General features: G+C 42.1%; 1 protein-coding gene across 14 annotated transcripts in view; it reads left to right on the top strand.

The window, feature by feature from the left end:
* The first annotated feature begins 900 nt into the window (after nucleotides 1-900).
* The window catches only part of SYNJ1 (synaptojanin 1), a 92,773-nt gene continuing 74,550 nt past the window's right edge, over nucleotides 901-19,123 (top strand). For 11 of the 14 annotated variants that reach the window (XM_025912946.2, XM_025912945.2, XM_086675860.1 and 8 more), the window contains exons 1-2: nucleotides 1,018-1,130; nucleotides 2,075-2,220. In XM_025912946.2, the coding sequence (XP_025768731.2) occupies nucleotides 2,097-2,220 (124 nt within the window). In that variant the 5' untranslated portion in view covers nucleotides 1,018-1,130; nucleotides 2,075-2,096. Of the gene's footprint in view, nucleotides 1,131-2,074; nucleotides 2,221-19,123 lie in introns of all 14 variants that reach the window. The other 3 variants (XM_086675866.1, XM_086675870.1, XM_086675865.1) reach the window with 1 other exon arrangement.

The raw sequence follows: 19,123 nt of genomic DNA, 5'->3' as shown, positions 1-19,123 counted from the left end.
AAACAAAGGCAAGCAGAAACAGTTTCTCAGAGTTCTGGGTTCTTCAGGATTTCAATTCCTTTTGGCCCCGTTGGCTTTGACTTCCTTTCCATATTTAGGTCTACTGAGTGGGAAGAGAATGAAACGTCCGTGGGACACATTGATATTAGCCATATAGCGTGATTTGTTAAAAAATCAAAAAACGAAAGGGTTAGGACGCCTTCCGTTATTAAACTGCGTGGTTGACGAAAGCTTTTCGCCATTCAGTGACAAACATAGTTGCCTGAGTACAGCCATGTTTCAACTCAGTCTTGAGGTCCTGGTTTGTGACATCCGAGTCTCCACCGTTTGCACAACTGGGCACTCTCCTACAGTGTTCCTGAGAGCTCTGGAACACGCCAGAAGAAAAGGCAGCCGACAGAGTTGTTCCAAAGCAGGCATTAGTTTTTCTTTTGCTTATCCAGACGCTCAGATGGGAACAGAGCGCTGTTGGCGAGGAGACACCATGGACAGCTCTTCAGGCGCCGTCCGGTTGGCCCGCCTGCTGACAGTCCCGAGCCCTAACCCCCCCCCCCCCGCCCCCGGCCGTCAGGCCGGTGGGGGCGACAGGGGGTGGTCCTTACACCCATCTTGGGTACATCAATACCCGGTCCCCAAAGCTTTTCCCCCGAGTCCCTGCCTGGCGCTCACGGGGAGGGTTGGTAAGTTCTGAAAAGCCCCCGCGAGGGGGCTAGGGAGGCCGATCCCCCTCGTCCCCATATCCCCAGTGACCTGCAGCTGCGGCCCCGGCGGCAGGCCGCCTGAGGTGAAGGTCACTGCGCGTGGAGGAAGCAGGCGGCCCACCGTTTCGGACTCGCAGGGAGGTCCGGAGTGGGCGGAGCCTCCCTTCTGACGCCCCGCCTTTCCCCCGAGGGGCGGGCCTTCCGCCCCCGGCCGCGGCGCAATGCGGAAGAGAGGCCTGCTGGAGCGGAAGTGACGATTCCGGCGGCTGTGGCGGCGGCGGCTGCGGGAGAAGGAGGAGGAGGAGCCGGAGAAAGAGGTGAGAGAGCCGGCGGGGGGCGGGGAGCGGCCGCGGCCAGACCCACCGGCAGCCGGGCGTGCGGGCGGACGCTTCCTGGTCAGCCTCCCCCGCCGCAGCCCGGGCGGGAACGGTGAGGGGCGACCGTGGGCAGCCCAGGCTCGGGAGGGCGGGCGAGGTTGTGAGCAGACTACAGGTTGTGCGGGGCGCTGCGTCGGGCCGGGGGCTGTGGTGACAGCGGCTGTCAGCCTGCCCGCGGGAGAGGAACCAAGTCGGTCTGGGCGCCGGGTCGTCTCTGCTGGCGCATAAAGGGATCGGGCGGCTCGGCGGCTTCGCCCCCCTGGGACGGAGCTGCTTTCCCGGGCGGTCGTCTGCCCGGGATCCCCGAGGATCCCCGGTCGGGTCCGTGTCCCGAGTCGTGACTCTTCCCGGGTGGCCATTCATATTTACGGGCTTCCGCCTGCTGTCTCCCCAGCCGGCGGTGGCCTGCGGCCGGGCGGGAGGTGGCGGTAACCTGTGCCGCTTCCCTTGCCCTTCGCTGCCGCCCCCGGGAGAGCCAGTCGTGTCGTGTCGGATAATCCTTTCCCTCCTCCTGCCCCCTAAGGAGCTTTGAACCGGCCTCGTTCACCTTCCCTCCCACCTCCTCTCCTTCCCCCGCAAAGGGACGGCTTGAAGTTTCCGAATCGGTTCCCTTTCAACGTAGTGACAAATCCTGAAGCAGGAAGCTGATAAACAACTCCGAACGAAATACGCTCAAAATCTTTCCTTTTGGTAAACACAAAGTAAACGGAAACTCATCTTAACCAAACCGTTCGTGGACTTAGAGTGTAATTAAGCCTTGTGTTGTTGCCTTGCCGTGAGAATTGGTAGCTTTTCCTCTGGCTTTTTGGTAAAATTAAGTGACGGCTTATCTTTTGGAATAAACCATTCGCTCCCTTGAGCTCCGTTTGTTTTGTTTTGTTTTTTTTCCACCCCACCCCCCCCATCAAAACCTGGCAGGGAGGGCCTTCTGGATGCCTTGCAGTCCTTGCTGCAGAAGGAAACGTTAGCTTCATTTGCTTTGCTTGGTTTTCACAGGGCTGCCTCTGAAGAAAGGAGAATGGCGTTCAGCAAAGGATTTCGGATCTATCACAAACTGGATCCTCCACCTTTCAGTCTCATCGTGGAAACCAGGCATAAGGAAGAATGTCTCATGTTCGAGTCTGGGGCCGTAGCTGTGCTTTGTAAGTCATCTGTCATTAGCCCAACTGATCAGTATGCCTCTGTTTTGATTTGAGATTATTCAGATTCAACCATTTTTTTAGAGATGACCCTGACAGCCCCTTCGCTGTATTTGGTGGAGCGGGGTATGCCGTTATTTTCTTTTCATTAAACCTTATTTTAAACTTTCATTTTCTTTTTTTTCCGCGCCCCCCCCCCGCCCCCCCTCGCCCACCCTGGCAGGTTTCTATTGGGGGTCGGGGCGAAGTGCAAGTTTGGGCACAGGTTTTTGCTTCCTTGGATTCTTTGCCTCCTCCTAAAAGTAAATCTTTCTTTCCAAAGAAATATTGTCACAGTTCGTATCACATCACATCACCCTGTATAGGCTTGCTTGACATTTTTACTGTAATGAGCAGGATTTCTTTTTTTTGGGGGGGGGGGAGGGAGGGGCAGAGGATCCAAAGCAGGCTCTGCGCTGACAGGCTGACAGCAGTGAGCCCTATGGGGGGCTTGAACTCAGGGACCACGAGATCGTGACCTGAGCTGAAGTCCCACACTTAACCGACTGAGCCACCCAGGTGCCCCTGTAATGAACAGGATTTCTTGTATATCAGTTATAGTAATGAATTCCAAGAGTGTTTATCTAATGTTTTTGGAGTATCTTTGGTGAGGCCCTTACGTTTTTATTGAGAGAATTGTAAACTTCTAGAAGTTCATGTGAGATAATGTGATTGATTTCATGTTCTTTTAAAAAATTATTTTGATAAAGAAAAGGACTACTGCCCCACAAGAAAAATAGTAGATTAGTGTGGTCTGGGTTATTTTCTGGGCAAATGGATGAAATTAAAAATAAAAAGACTAATTTGAATATTAATTTTCTTTCTTAATCTGAGATTTTGGCAGAGAACTCCAGGTTGGGGTTACTAGAAATGTGATTCTGTTTTTAAAGTCCTTCTAGTGGTAACTACTTGTTTCTTTGTCATATTTTTGCTTTGTTAGCATTAGTTTAGCTACTGGTCATATTTTTATAAATTGAAAATAGCGTTTGAAAGTCATGCTTAAAAAAAAAGTCCCTAAATATTTTAAACTTTGAAACTTTCTTCAGATTCAGTAAGTGAGCAGCATACATAAGACCCTGCATTTTGCATACAGAGTATTAACCTGTTAAAATGTTAACCTGATCTTAAAACTCTAAAGTAGTAAATTTTATCTTGATTGGAAGAAAGGGTAGTAACATAAAGAAAAGGCTGAGTGGGGCGCCTGGGTGGCTCAGTCGGTTAAGCGTTCGAATTCAACTCAGGTCACGATCTCGCGGTCCGGGAGTTCGAGCCCCGCATCCGGCTCTGGGCTGATGGCTCAGAGCCTGGAGCCTGTTTCCGATTCTGTGTCTCCCTCTCTCTCTGCCCCTCCCCCGTTCATGCTCTGTCTCTCTCTGTCTCAAAAATAAATAAACGTTAAAAAAAATTAAAAGGAAAAAAAAAGAAAGAAAAGGCTGAGCAAAGTATAATGTATGAGAAGTGTATATATTTTTGGTACATATAGTAACATGGTTTGAGTGAGCAGGATAGAGCTATTTGTGTTCTAAGAAAACAAGTCTTAAGATGGGTTATACTTAGTATGGACTTAATTCCTTCTAACTGTTTTTTATATTTAAATAAACTGATATATAACTTGCTATACTATTAATTGGCATAGCCTTTTTTTTCAGACAACAAATATAGTTCTTTATACTGATGAATTCTTAATTTAAAATATCTGGGGGAAAATGGTTTGGTTTTATCTTGAACTATTTCTCAACTGTTTGTATGTGGTGTTTTTTTTGGTGATGTCACCTGATTTTCTAATTTGTCTAAATTTACTTATTTTTTATTTTTTAAAAATGTTTATTTATGGGGAACCAGGGTGGCTCAGTCGGGTAAGCGTCCAACTTTGGCTCAGGTCATGATCTCAGGGTTCGTGAGTTCGAGCCCCGCCTCAGGCTCTGTGCTGACAGCTTGGAACCTGGAGCCTGTTTCGGATTCTGTGTCTCCCTCTCTCTGCCCCTTCCCTGCTCACGCTCTATCTCTCTCTCTCTCAAAACTAAATAAACATTAAAAAAATGTATGTTTATTTAGTTTTGAGAGATAGAGTGTGAGCAGGGGAGGGGTGGGGTGAGAGAGAGAGAGAGAGAGGGAGAAAGAGAATTCTAAGGAGGCTCCCTGTCAGCACAGCCCCACATGGGGCTCAAACTCACAAACTGTGAGATCATGACCTGAGCCAAAATCAACAGTCAGGTATTAACCAACCGAGCCACTTAGGCGCCCCTATTTTGTCTAAAATCTAAATGTTTCTTCAGTTATGGTTACTGGTGATAATAGGGAGTTGAGTTTTCAGCTACACAGGATGCACTACCCACAGTTACTAGGATTTTTGCTTTTATTCTCAGGTAGGAAACCAAAGGATAATCATTCATCCAAACCTCCAGCAGCTTTTATGCCAAAGAATGGTTAAGAAAAAGCAAACTTCCTAAACCGTGCATTTTGGCATTAACATTTTAAGGAAAAGAATATTAAGAATATTGTCTTAACTTTTATTGATTGTATTTCTTTTTTTTTTTTTTTTTTCTTTTTATTTTTGGGACAGAGAGAGACAGAGCATGAACGGGGGAGGGGCAGAGAGAGAGGGAGACACAGAATCGGAAACAGGCTCCAGGCTCTGAGCCATCAGCCCAGAGCCTGACGCGGGGCTCGAACTCACGGACCGCGAGATCGTGACCTGGCTGAAGTCGGACGCTTAACCGTCTGCGCCACCCAGGCGCCCCAATTGTATTTCTTTTCATTAGACTATATAAGCAATTCTTTTAGAGGGAAAATGAGTTTGAATGTTGCCTTTCCTGATAAAAGTAGCATAAATGATATATAATTTATTAGATCTGTTATTAGCTTTCCTACAGTAGACTTTAGAGTAATAGCTTGAAATATTTAATGTTAAGAGCTGACAGACCTTTTAGTATATCCTTTGACTTGTAAAATTAATTTGACATTCAGTTTGGAGCAATACCAAGGTGCATGTTGTGCTGTAGAGTGCTCGTTTTTAAAATCTCACATTTCTGAAATGCCTGATGTATCCAGGGAACTGCATTTGGAAGATACCGAGTTGTTCTTTTTCTCTTTAGCAGTCCCAGCCCCTTGAATCTCAGTGCAGTCTGCTTATCAATCTGCAAGAAGAATCTTCCAAAATCACGTTCGGTATTAAACCAAAGTGTAACCCCATTTTTCAAGGAGATTAGGTTTGAGTCCTCAACCTGTCCTTCCATAACTTGGCCCCACCCTGTGTGTCCAGCATGGGTGTGGATCTCCTTTCAGGGGAGACTCTTCTGTTTCCACAGTGCTTTCCCAAAGTACTGTGCTTGTTCTACCCTTCATCATGCTGTTCCTGCTACACCCTCTTCCCTGGAATGCTTCTCTCTACCTTTGCACTCGAAGCCTGTCATTCTCGCTCCAATCTTCCTTCCTGAGAATCTGCGCCACCCGCCCACTCCATCTTGTTCTTGTCTCTTCCTTTTCGTCATTTCTCTAGAACTCAGTCCGTATCACAGGATAAACCCTTTTTATGCGCTGGCTTGTGGTTCTCCACATGCTTGTATGCAGGTGCTCTTTCTAAAAGCAGGTGGTAAAAGTGACCCTTGCGGGCCTCCGTCATGTAGCAAAAGTTTATGATTTCTCCAGGCTCTAGTTGTCCTGGCTTTAAAGAGTAAAGTTTAAAAATTTAGACATCTTAGGCAGTACATATCATTGAGGATTGACAATCACTTCGTTGTCTTGGCTTATGCCAGAAATGCCATGAGATACCCAACATGAAACCTTCCATTTCATATTATTAGCGCAGATCAAAAACTAAGGTACCAGTGAAAACACAGTAAAAACAGTTTCAGATCATGGATCTTTGTAGGGCCTGAGTGTCCACTAATCCAGCCTCAGGACTCTGTCTTTATGTTGCTAGGCTTTAAAACTTAAATCGGTCATGATGCTCTGACTTAATCAGTGAACCAGTGGTTTTCAGCCCTGTTTGCATATTTAATCACCTGGCGAGGGGTCATAAATACTGGTTCCCTGGGCTCCAGCCCCCTAGAGATTCTGACGTGATCAGGTTGGGATGATTATTCTGAGCATAGTTTACGTAGGCTTTAGAGTCATAGTTTATATTTCTGTGCTAGATTATGGGATAACTTTTTAGCTTGCACATTTTATCCGAAGTAACCAGGTGGCCAGAATGTTAATGCTATTATTTCCTATTGATATCAATATTATAATAACTAGTTGTATAATATAAATATATATATTAAGAAGTAGTTTTCTTGAAACGTTCAGCCTGAACCGTAGTGCTAATGCTCCCATAGCCCTTTTAATGTAGTGCTTTAAGATTATGTGGAACTTCCGTGTCTGGATACTCTACTCTGTAAGGGAAAAACCCATGTCTTGGTAATCTTTGTACCCCTACTGCTTGGTACAGTGTTTCACTCACAGTTACAGAATAAGTGGCTAAAGTAGTGCCGTGGGGGGTGGGGCGGGGTGAGGAGGAGATTAACCTAAGCTAGCTTGCAAAGTTCACAAAAGTTTGAAAGTATGGTACCTTTTTTCTATAAAATTGATTTTTTTTTTATCTTTTAAAGAATTGGTGTTTGACTGAACTGCTGATAGAAAAGACATACAGAAGTTATCAGTCCAGAAAGCTGCTTAATTAAACTAAAATTTGATGTCTGAGGGGCAGTGGTTGAGTGTAGGAAGTAGATTCTCCGTGACTAGTATTCTGTGTCTGGAGCAGTGTAAGCAGCAAGTGTGATGGTCAGCAAGTCATAACACATGTTTCCTCGGGAATTAATTCAGCAAGAGATTAAAGAGGGATATCTACCAGTTTCGTGTCAGGTTCCGTTTCCCTCTTCTGTCTAGTTACACAGCAGGACTGCCGCAGGTCGCTGGTCTGACTGCTAACATGCTCTGCTCTGAATTCACGAACTATCTCGTTGTTTTTCAACCCATCTCGTGCTTCAGCAGGGGTAAATACTTTACGGTCATAATTGAGTCCTAAGAAAGAAATGCAGAGGAGGTCAGCACACGGGAAATGAAGGATGATTTCTAGAAACAAGTTCTGGATCACCTGTTGAGAAGATGGGATGTAAGGTGGTGAGATAAATTCCTGACTCTTAATATTAGAGCTTTTGCTCTTTCAGTAAATGCCAGGATAGAAGTAAGGATTCATTGCTTTTATCTGCCTGCTGGTAAGATGATTTTCAGTCCTTTTGAATCCTGATGGACTCAAATCACGTGCTTCCTAGACAGCAAGGCTGTATCCCTATATGCTGGACCTGGTTTTACCCCAGCTTGTCCATCTGAGTTTCTTCATTTACCTACTTTTTTTTCTTTTATCATGGAACTATGAACCATAAAACTATAGGACAATATTCTGGAAATCTTTGTCACTGAATGTGGATTACACTGCCTTTTCTGTAAAACTGCGTGCTCTAAAGGAGCGATTATAATGAAATAATAGTTGCTATTTATTGGAAGCTTCCTCTCCCAGTCACAACATCAAGCCAGAGGTTCCTACACTTTATTGTTTTGTGGTGTCTCATTAAGTTTTTCACAGCACCCTAGGCCACAGTTCTGTTTATTAAATAATTAGGTCCAAATGTTAAATAGTTCTGTCCTGAGAACTCTGGTACCTATTTGAAAAATAACGCAAGTAAATTGGAAATAATTTCTTTCCCTCCTAAATAACCAGTTATTTACTAATGGGATATGTATGTGCTGTTGAGCATTGAACAGCTTTTCACATCTCAGATTGGGCAGCTCCACCCCCTTTTCCGTTCTGCTTCTGCCGTACTTGCTTTTTATCGGCAGCAACTACCGAAAACCCAGCCTTACAGAGATAGGACCTTATCAAAGGAAGTACGTACTCCACTGTTAATACTCTGAACTACCTCAAGCTAATAGTTTGGGCAGTGCAACAGCTGTTGAGGATCTCTGTGTTTCTTTCAATTTAAAATATCCTGCAGCCCTTACGCGAGTTTGTTGAAGCGTCCTAGAGCATGTCAGCATGCGGTTTAGGAGATGTGGTGTTAGACATCCTTTATTTCATTTAATTCCGTGGCTTGTGCTTTTATCTCCCATTTCACGGATGTGGAAACTGAGGCTTGGAGAGGTAAAATAACTGGTCCAACGACACAATCTTACCATTTGATTTTTTCACTTTAATTGTTATTTGCGTTGTTGTGAGGGTGGTGGGTAGTATTTTGGGGGTTGGGGGGTGAAGGGCAAAAACAAGGGAGTGCCATTAGAAGACTTTAAAATTAAGTGAAATTGATAGCATTATCTAATGAGGGAAGTGTTAAACTTGCTGTGCTTTTGCCCACAAACTATTGATGTATTAGAGAGGAAACTTGATTTAGAGTTGGGTCATTAAAAATATGAAGTTGCTTTGCTGAGCCAAGTTAAATGTTAGGCTTTAAAATTTTGGACGACGAGTGTAGTAGGTGGTGATGACAGGCGGCCTGCATAGTTGTTGTTTTGTTTTTGTTTTGTTCTTTATAATTGCCAAAGGCTGGCTGTCAGCATGATTGCCCTTTAGATAAGTTGCAGTATCTTACCTCTTTTTAAGAAAAATTTAAGTTGAGGGAGGAAGTGGCTTTTTATAGTTGACTTCTTCTGCCCAGAATGGTGAAATTTAGACTTGTTATGTATCACTTTGTGTCAGGGTTGCAAAAATTTATTTTCTTTTTGTAAGTAATTTTGGGAATGTTCCTATTTGGTAGAAGAGAAAGTAAATAGCAACTTAAATATCTATGCTTAAAACAAATAAACAAACAAACAAAACCTCACTTTAACCTAACTTTTCCATCCTGGGCCAGATAATAGGATTACTTGTTAATGTTGGGCCAAACCAGTAGTTACTAAGTGCTTTCCTTTCTCTACCACTTAACTTTGCTGAGAGAAAATAAAAGGCAAAGCACAGTGTCTCCCTCGTTGAACAGTATAACTCCATTATGTGATTTTATTATATAATTTCAGGCCCACCAGGTATTCTGACTTGTCTCATAAAATATAATTAGCCCAAGACTATATCAGGCTTTTCGCTTCTGACCATGATGGTGTAACAGGAGCTGGATTTACCCTCTCACCTTAGGTAACAACAACAAAATGAATAAAAGAAAGAAAGAATTTTCAGACATTGAACAATAGGCGGCATGAGACCCTGGTACTTGAGGGCAGGGAAACAAAGAAGGTGAGCCTGACGATCGCTCTAACTGATCACTCTAGCTTACTGCCTTGAGTGCTTCTGGGCTACAGTAGCAGGGAGATGCACCCCAAGAAAGCCTGGCAGTCTCCCTGATTTGAGGACAGAGTAGGGAATTTGTGCAAGCCAAGGCAGTGGGAATGCTCAGGACCGAGTACCAAACAGGAGGTAGCTACACAGAGTTTCAGAAATGTGCACAGGGTTCCACTTGAGATTTCGGCTGATTTGCAGCGCCGGCGTGTGAGGAAACTACCCAAGGCAGGGAAAGAACTACCAAAAAGGAGCAGGAAGAAAAGTTCCTGGACCTCACACAGGGCCGGGAAGAGTTCAGTTGTGAACAGCCAGAACGGGGAAATATTGTAGTACTCTGGGAATTGGGTTGAATACTCAGAAGGGTATATTGCTTCAGTAGTGGGGCCAAGTAGCCCTAGACTAAAGGCCTCTGTGGTCCTATCCGACAAAGCTTAAAACCAAGACCCAAAGGGATCAGATTGTTTCCTATTTAAATAACTTAATTTCCAAAACCTTTCCCTGTATCCTAGAACAGAACAAAGTTTAAGAATACAGGAATTCAAAATATATACCCAGGATTCAACTCTGTAAAATTTATGATGTCTAGCATTCAATTAAAAATTGCCGTACATGCAGGGACACCCAGGTCGCTCAGTCAGTTGAGTATCCGACTGGTAGTTCGTGAGTTAGAGTCCTTCATTGGGCTCTGTGATGACAGCTCAGAGTCTGGAGCCTGCTTAGGTTTCTGTGACTCCCTCGCTCTCTGCCCCTCCCCCTGCTCTCACTCTTGCTCTGTCTCTCAAAAATAAAGAAACAGTAAAAAAAATTTTTTAACTAAAAAAATGACCATATATACAAAGAACTAGGAAAACATCCTCATAATGAGGAGAAAAGTCAATCTGTAGAAACAGTTGTTAAAATCAATAAACAAGGACATTATAACAGCTATTATAAATATACTCCATATGTCCAAGAAGCAAAGAATAAACATGTTAAGGAGAGACATGAGAAATGTGAAAGGCCCAAATTAAATTTATAGAAATGAAAATAGCATTATCTGAAATGAAAAAAAAAATACACTGATGGGGATTAATAGATTAGACACTGCATAATAAATGATTGCTGAATTTGAAGACCAAATAATAGAAACTACTTAATATCAAACACAGAAAAGACTAGACTACAGAGCCATCAGTAGGTTGGGGAACAAGTTCATATGGGCAATGTATGTATATAATTGGAAACCTAAAAAGAAGGGGCTGAAGCAGAAAAATATATGAAGAAATAACAGCTGATAATTTTCCAAATTTGATGAAAAGTATAAATCCACAGATCCAAGAAGCTAAATGAGCCCCAAGCAGAAGAAACATGAAGCCGACTACACCCAAATATATAAACAAATTGCTTAAAACCAGTGGTATAATACAGCTTTTCTTTGCAATCGGTGCCAACATTTTCAACCATTCTGAGGTGGTAAAGTTTGAATTAGTGAAATTTTATCACTTATGTTTAAACTGTAATTTTGAAAGAAACAAGGAGTAGGGTTGATTAGTGCATTTGGGGTTAGCCTTGTAATTAGAGCGCCAAGAAGTACAGCTTTAAAGATTGCATATCATACTTATATTGGTAACAGTTTATATCTGCTTGAGTTTTTAATATTTGTAAATAAGAATTTGGGTGTTATCTTTTTCTATTAAAATGGATTTTGCAAGGGTAAGCCATGTAGTTCCTCCTGTTATGTCACATAATGTAAGCAATGTGTTCACATTGGAGTACGTTTCACACGCACTAAACTAGTCACATTGTGAATAAATTTGGCATTTGGGGAGAGGGATTAACTCTTCTTGTCAGTTGGACACTCTTAGTTTAGGTTGAAAGATATGCCCTTTAAATTCCTGAATGGTTTTGAGATAACTCAATCAGTAAAGAAGAGAGAAAACAAAATACTCTTCTTTTTCTTTTTTTTTAAATAATTTATTTTTAAATTTACATCCAGGTTAGTTAGCATATAGTACAGCCATGATTTCAGGAGTAGATATTCCTTAATGCCCCTTACCCATTTAGCCCATCCCCCTCCCACAACTCCTCCAACAACCCTCAGTTTGTTCTCTATATTAGTCTCTTCTGTTTTGTCCCCCTCCCTGTTTTTATATTATTTTTGCTTCCCTTCCTTATGTTCATCTGTTTTGTCTCTTAAAGTCCTCATATGAGTGAAGTCATATATTTGCCTTTCTCTGACTAATTTCGCTTAGCATAATGCCCCCAGTTCCATCTTTGTAGTTGCAAATGGCAAGATTTCATTCTTTTTGATTGCCGAGTAATACCCCATTGTATATATATACCACATCTTCTTTATCCATTCATCCATCCATCGATGGACATTTGGGCGCTTTCCATACTTGGGCTATTGTTGACAGTGCTGCTATGAACATTGGGGTGCATGTGCCTGTTCGAAACAGCACACCTGTATCCCTTGGATAAATACCTAGTAGTGCAATTGCTGGGCCATAGAGTAGTTCTATTTTTAATTTTTTGAGGAACCTCCATACTGTTTTCCAGAATGGCTGCACCAGTTGGCATTCCTACCGGCAGTGTAAAAGAGATCCTCTTTTTCTGCATCCTCGCCAACATGTGTTGTTGCCTGAGTTGTTAATGTTAGTCATTCTGACAGGTGTGAGATGATAGCCCATTGTGGTTTTGATTTGTCTTCCCCTGATGATGAGTGATGTTGAGCATTTTTTCATGTGTCTGTTGGCCATCTGGATATCTTCTTTGGAGAAGTGTCTATTCATGTCTCTTGCCCATTTCTTCCCTGTATTATTTGTGTTTTTGGGTTTTGAGTTTGATAAATTCTTTATAGATTTTGGATACTAACCCTGTATCTGATGTGTCATTTGCAAATATCTCTTCCTATTCTGTCGGTTGCCTTTTTAGTTTTGCTGATTGTTTCCTTCACTATGTAGAAGCTTTTTAGCTTGATGAGGTCCCAATAGCTCATTTTTGCTTTTGTTTCCCTTGCCTCCAGAGATGTGTTGTGTAAGAAGTTGCTGTGTCCAAAGTCAAAGAGGTTGTTGCCTGCTTTCTCCTCAAGGATTTTGATGGCTTCCTGTCTTACGTTTAGGTCTTTCATCCATTTTGAGTTTATTTTTGCGTATGGTGTAAGAAAGTGGTCCAGGTTCATTCTTCTGCATCTCACTGTCCAGTTTTTCCAACACCATTTGCTGAAAGACTGTGTTTTTTTCCACTGGATATTCTTATCTGCTTTGTCAAAGATAAGTTGGCCATACGTTTGTGGGTCCGTTTCTGGGTTCCCTCTTCTGTTCCATTGATCTGAGTGTTTTTATGCCAGTACCATACTGTCTTGATGATTACAGCTTTGTAACACAGCTTGAAGGCTGGGATTGTGATGCCTCCTGCTTTGGTTTTCTTTTTCAAGATTGCTTTGGCTATTCAGGGTCTTTTCTGGTTCTCTGCAAATTTTAGGATTGTTTGTTCTAGCTCTGTGAAAAATGCTGGTGTTATTTTGATAGGTTGCTCAATATTTATTTTAAAAACTAAATTTATTCATGCATGTAGAAAAATACATAAATCATAAATGTACGACTTGATGAATTATTACAGAGTAAACATATCTATGTTAACACTACCAGGTTGAGCAATCAACATTACTAGCTCTCCAGAAGATTCCCTCACATTCTTCCCCATTATTATCTCTACCGTGATTTGCAAAGATAATCACTACCTGACTTCTTACATCATAGATTCACTTTATCTGGTTTTTAACCTAACATAAATGGAATCACTCAATATGTATTCTGTTGGGTCCGACTTCTTTCAATGTTCTGTACAGGAGATCATCCCTGTTGTAGCCTGCGGCAGTTTTCACTACTCGGTAGTATTCCCCGGTGTGAATATTCCAGTATTCTGTTGACATTTACTTCTAGTTTTTTCTGTTATGAATGACAGTGGGATGAACATCCTTATCCATGTCTTTTGGTGCACATATGTACACATCTCTGTTGGATGTATTTTTATGAATGGAATTGCTGGGTCACAGAGTATGTTGCTTGGAGCATTTTTACCTCCACTCCTTCTGCAGGCGAGCGTATCGTAACCGCCGCTCTCCCCCCAACAATTTTCAGTTAGGTCCTCCCGTTGTAGTCTGTCAGAATTCCATGACAGTATTCAGTGTCATTTATGAGTTTGCATTTGTATGATCACATAATGGCTGTCTTCCTCATAGAAGGTGTTAGGGCACTGACTTTTTTTCCTGTAGAACTTTGCCAGGGTCCTGGTACATAGTCAGCATTCAGGAAATACTTGTTACGTGAATTAGTGAAAGGTTGTTATCGTCTTGAGATGTTGCCGAGATGGGGATTTGTAGTGTAGACACAATATTAATTTGGATAGTTTAATGTTTTTCAGCTGGAGTTTTAATATTTTAATTATACAAAGAGAACCTTTTCCTTTTAAAATAACTTCTTTTTACTTATGTCTTATAAAATGGAAAGTGGCTTTTCTGCCAGGTAGTTCTGTGACCTTGGATGAATCAACTAAACTCGAGCTTTTTTCTTCTGAAAATGAGTAGCTTGGTTTGCGCGATCTCCAGGATCCTCTGACTAGAGAGAGGCCCTCTGGTTCTCCACCAGAGTGCTACCTGTATGCAAATGAGCTGACCGCAAACTGCAGTGCGTGCAACCACAAGCAAATTGTGATTCTAGAAAGAGCGGACTAACTTGTAATCTTGTTTTCACATTCTTAATGACTTTCCTTATTTTGGTCTTCTGTATCAGCTGAAGAAAGACCGTCTGTTGCCCATCTGAAAGGTTTGAGCCACAGCGGAATGTTAACATTGGGTAGCGGGCCCTTCATTAGGTAGCTTATTTATTTGGTTTGTAGTATTGTCATTATCAGAAGTTAGAGAAATTTACATTTAAATTTAATCCCCAGAGTACCATTTCAGTTTAAAACAAATGACTGTGAAGTTATCTGGTGATCTTAGGTAATAAGTTAATTTTGTTTTTCTGTTGAGCTGGAGAAGTGATCACTGCGCAACAATTATTCTCTGTTGAAGAAGCCCCTGTTTCAAAAAGTTGCAACTCATGAAAATCAAGATACCGGTGTATGATTATATCTTAATCTGACTTTCGATAGTCTGATCCAATGCTTCATTATGTGCCTGAAATCCTAATGCGAGAAGGGAGGGTGTAATACGAATAATGCTGAATAATGCCAGTTACAACATATGATACAGTGCTACGAGAGTAAGTCACCCTGGCAAAAGAGGGTGCCAAGTAATGTGAGAGAGGACAGTTGGTATGTTAAATTTTGATAGGGAACAATTGATGGATTTACACCCTTGAGTGTTTTCTGTAGTCTATAAATAGATCATCTCTACAGCTTCTATTTTCATTACTTTCCTGTGGCTTCAGTAGGGAACGTAGGTTAGGCTGCTTTCAGTCCGGAAGGGTTCAGTGGAAAGAACTTTGAAAGCGTGCTGCGAGGCAAAATAACGAATGAGTTAAGGTGTCTGAGTGGCGTTGTTGCGTATCACTACCTCGTGGCTTAATGTAGGTTTAAATAGTTCTTAACCTCTTCTGTGATGAGCAAAGGCAAGCTTATTATTTTCCAAGGCCGTTTTCAACAGAGTAGGATGTTAAAGCTAAGTTATCTAGGATGAACATAAGGTCAACATTTATGACGGAGTACAGCAATACTTATACCCTTCCCGGGGTCTCCATTCTGGAATTGTCAAGTCTTCTTTTCCAATTTGTTGTATATTTGTCATTTGATGATCTTATGATGGCCTTAGAGTGGACTATGGGGCCATTCTAAAGACAGTAGGATTTACTGCCTCCTTTCAAGTTATAAAAGTCTAAATGCCCATTGAACTTTTGACTGATCTACCTCTGGTCTAGGGTAGTTGGAGAAAGTACCTCTCAAATTACTTAGAATTCCAGTAGCCTCTGCTGTCACTGACAGCCCAGAGTTATCTTGTTTTCTCTTCTTTCTGAACTTATCCAGTATGCCAAAGAATGTTGTCAGGATAAACTTTTTTTTTATCATTTTATTTTGGGAAGTATCAACTGTACATCAAAGAAGAGAGAATGGTGTCATTGACTCTCATGTGTTTGTCACCCAGCCTCAATGATTATGGCATGGCCGCTTGTGTTTATCTATATCCCTATCCACTATTTCCCCCTCCCCATTTATTTTGAAGTAAATCCTGGATATCATGTCATTTCATCCTTAAATATTTTCATGAGAATACATGTTTATGGTATGTATTTTATTTTGCTTTAAATTCTATTCTGTGACCTTATTCATATTCACATATTCACTAGGATTAGAATCAGAGAGGGGTGCCTGGGTGGCTCAGTCGGCTAAGCATCCGACTCCTGGTTTTGGCTCAAGTCATGATCTCATGGTTTGTGAGTTCAAGCCCCTTTTCCGCCTCTGCACTGACAGTGCAGAGCCTGCTTGGGATTCTCTCTCTCCCTCTCTCTAAACCCCTCTCCCGCCTTCTCTCTCTCTCTCTCTCTCTCTGAAAATAAACAAACATTAAAAAAATTAAAAAATAGGGGCACCTGGGTGTCTCAGTCTGTTAAGCATCAGACTTCAGCTCAGGTCATGATCTCGTGGTTTGTAAGTTCCAGCCCCGCATTGGGCTCGACTGACATATGGATATGTTTAAAAATATAATTATAGATTTATGCCTAAGATAGCTCTGTGTTCCCAGAAAATGATGTTCACATTAGATGGAAAATTAAGAAGAAATTGAAGGCACAAGCGAAAAGTAGTGTCGAATGTGACAGGGAAGAAGAGTTTTTCTCTTTAAAATAAGCTGTTGAGGGAGTTAGGTACTATCGACCCCTGAGGTATGAATAGCAGTTAACTTCCGGAGTCAGGCTTTGCCTTACTTTACACGTTTGACAGATGAGCTAAAGGGGTGCAGGCCTCCTTACCTGAGCTGAACTTTTTAAAGGCCTTGATGGGTGGCTAAAAATCGGTAACTTGTAAAAAGAAAGGTTCATTTTCCTAGCATCTTGTTTGCTTAACAACATCAACATGAACAGGAGAGAGAAAAGCAAACCACAGAGCAGTCTGTTCCCCTCATTGAAAGCACAGTGGATACGTTGAAAGACGGCACCAGCAAGGAGTAACCTGGACTCCTGTTATCAACGTCTCCCCTGAACTTCCATTTCCTCTCATTCTTTCACTCTGTTTTCCTCAGGGCTCTCCATGCATCCTTAATAAACTCCACTAGGTTAAACTGTGTTTAGAAATCGTAGGGCGTCTGGGTGGCTCAGTCGGTTGGGCGTCCAACTTCAGCTCAGGTCGTGATCTCGCCGTTTGTGAGTTCGAGCCTCATGTCGGGCTCTGTGCTGACAGCTCAGAGCCTGGAGCTACTTCGGGATACTGTGTCTCCCCTTCTCTCTGCCCCTCCCCCGCTTGCACTCTGTCTCTCTCTCTTTCTTTCAAAAATAAATAAGCTCAAAAAAAAAATTAGAAAAAATACACCCTGGCTAGAAATCATGGGGCGCCTTGGTGGCTCAGTCGGTTAAGCATCTATGACTCTTGATTTCGGCTCAGGCCATGGTCTCACAGTCTTGAGATAGAGCCCCACGTTGGGCTCTGCACTGACAGCACAGGACCTGCCTGGGATTCCGTCCCTCCTTGTCTGTCTGTCTGTCTCTCTCTCTCTCTCAAAATAAAATCAATAAACTTAAAAAGAAAAAGAAATCAGGTAACGATGCCTGTCTTCCCCACCTCCCCACTCCCACCCTCATGCCACCATAAACGTCCAGAGCATTCAGATGCTACTGATGGTAAGGTTAAATGTCTGTCTTTTTATGTATAATTTTAAAACTAACAAAACATTCCCTTTTGTGCTGCAACCTGTCAATTTGTTTTTGTCTATGAGACGCATACTTAACAGTTGCAGCGTTCGGCATCTCTGGTTAGGTTGGTAATTTGTTGAGATGAAAAGAAATGAGATCACTTCTGTGGCTGTGAGTACACAAGTGAATGCACTATGAAATAATGAGAAGAAAGATTTACTTCCAGCACGATCGGGGAAAGCTTTAGGAAGGAAGAGGCATTTTAGTTAGGTATTGACGGATGGGGAATGTTTGGAAATGCAAAGATGACTCAGGGGTGTTCCAGATGGAAAGAACACTGTGAACAAAGAGGAAGAGGGAAAAGAGTGTGGAGCATACAAGGAGTCACCCATTATTCATTTTTTATTCATTTTGACTGCGGTGTGGGCTGCAAGGGGAGAGCGTTAGGGAAAAGGAAAGACGGGGATGAATGAGTAAACTATTTGTAAATTCCGTGTTTTATCTAAAGATCATACACATTATTTGAAAGTAGTACGGCTTTTTTATTTTAAATAATCCCTTCTAGTGGAAGATTCTCAAGTTGTTTTCTAGAATTAAAAATTAGCAGAGAAATAAGATAATAATTTAAGTCTCTCCCTCTTACCTCATGTATTTCTCTATATTTCATGGGGTTTCATAAAATGAGGGAAAATTTTCCCTGTTAAAAAGTGTATGGTCAGGGTAGAACATGGTGCTATAAGAGTTTATCTTTGTGCTGTGTAGAGAGAAAAGCCTCTTAATTTAGGAATATGCATGTGTATTTTATAAGTTTATGTTTAATGGTTACATTTATTTTTTTTAATCTTGAAACAATGTCAGAAACACAGAAAAGCTGAAGTTCAGTATAAAGAACTTTCTCTTAATTATCGAGAATAAGTTGTTGACATGACATCCCATCACCCACAAATACCATTACTTATTTCCTAGAATAGCTAAGACTTGCTCCTTCGTAACTACAATATAACAAAAAAAAAGTTAACATCGTACTTCTTTCTAATTCTCAGACTCCATTCAAGTTCACCAGTTGTCCCAACAACGACTCTTATAGCAAAAGGATCCAGTTCAGATCTGTCATTTTATTGGTTGTCATGCCTCTTCAGTCTCTTTAAATCTGGGAAAGTTCCTCAGTCTTTGATGTGTATGACCTTAAAACTTCTGAAGACGAAGGCCGGCTGTTGTGCGGACTGGGCCTCACTTTGGGTTTGTCTGATGGTTCCTCTTGCTCAGATTCAGGTCATGTATGTTGGCAGGAATGTTACACACGTGCTGCTGTGTTCTTTTCACCGTACCCTGTCAAGGTGCACACAGTTTTGACTTGTCCCAGTACTGCTGGTGAGCACGCTGCTTATTTGTTTAAGGTGCTCTCTGGCAGACTCCTTTTTCTTGTTAACAAGTGTTCCGAGATAAGGTGCTTTGTGAGTATGTAAACATCGCCATTACTCATCACACTTTAACTTTAATCTGTTACTCTTGTCATTCGTTTCGATGCTCAAGTTGTTCCAGGTTTCTCTAGTAGAGGTCCCTTCGAGCTGGCTTTGCATTTTTGTGCCATGTCTCCATCAGTCTTTGAGTACTCCCTTTCTGCACAGAATATGTTCCAGGCTCATCTTGTCCCTGCCCTTGCCCTGGAATCAGCCATTTCCCTAAGGAGTCCTTACAGTGGAAAATGGTATTAGAAAGCAAGATCTCGGTGCTGGGCATGGCCATTGCTGTTGGGGTACTGCTGATCTCAGGCCCTGTTTGGATGGAGCTAAGGGGAATA

The sequence above is a fragment of the Puma concolor genome, chromosome C2, assembly GCF_028749965.1.
Source record: "Puma concolor isolate L17-30 chromosome C2, mPumCon1.1.hap2, whole genome shotgun sequence".
NCBI classification, from domain to species: domain Eukaryota; kingdom Metazoa; phylum Chordata; class Mammalia; order Carnivora; family Felidae; genus Puma; species Puma concolor.
This window is presented reverse-complemented; position numbering and strand designations above follow the sequence as displayed.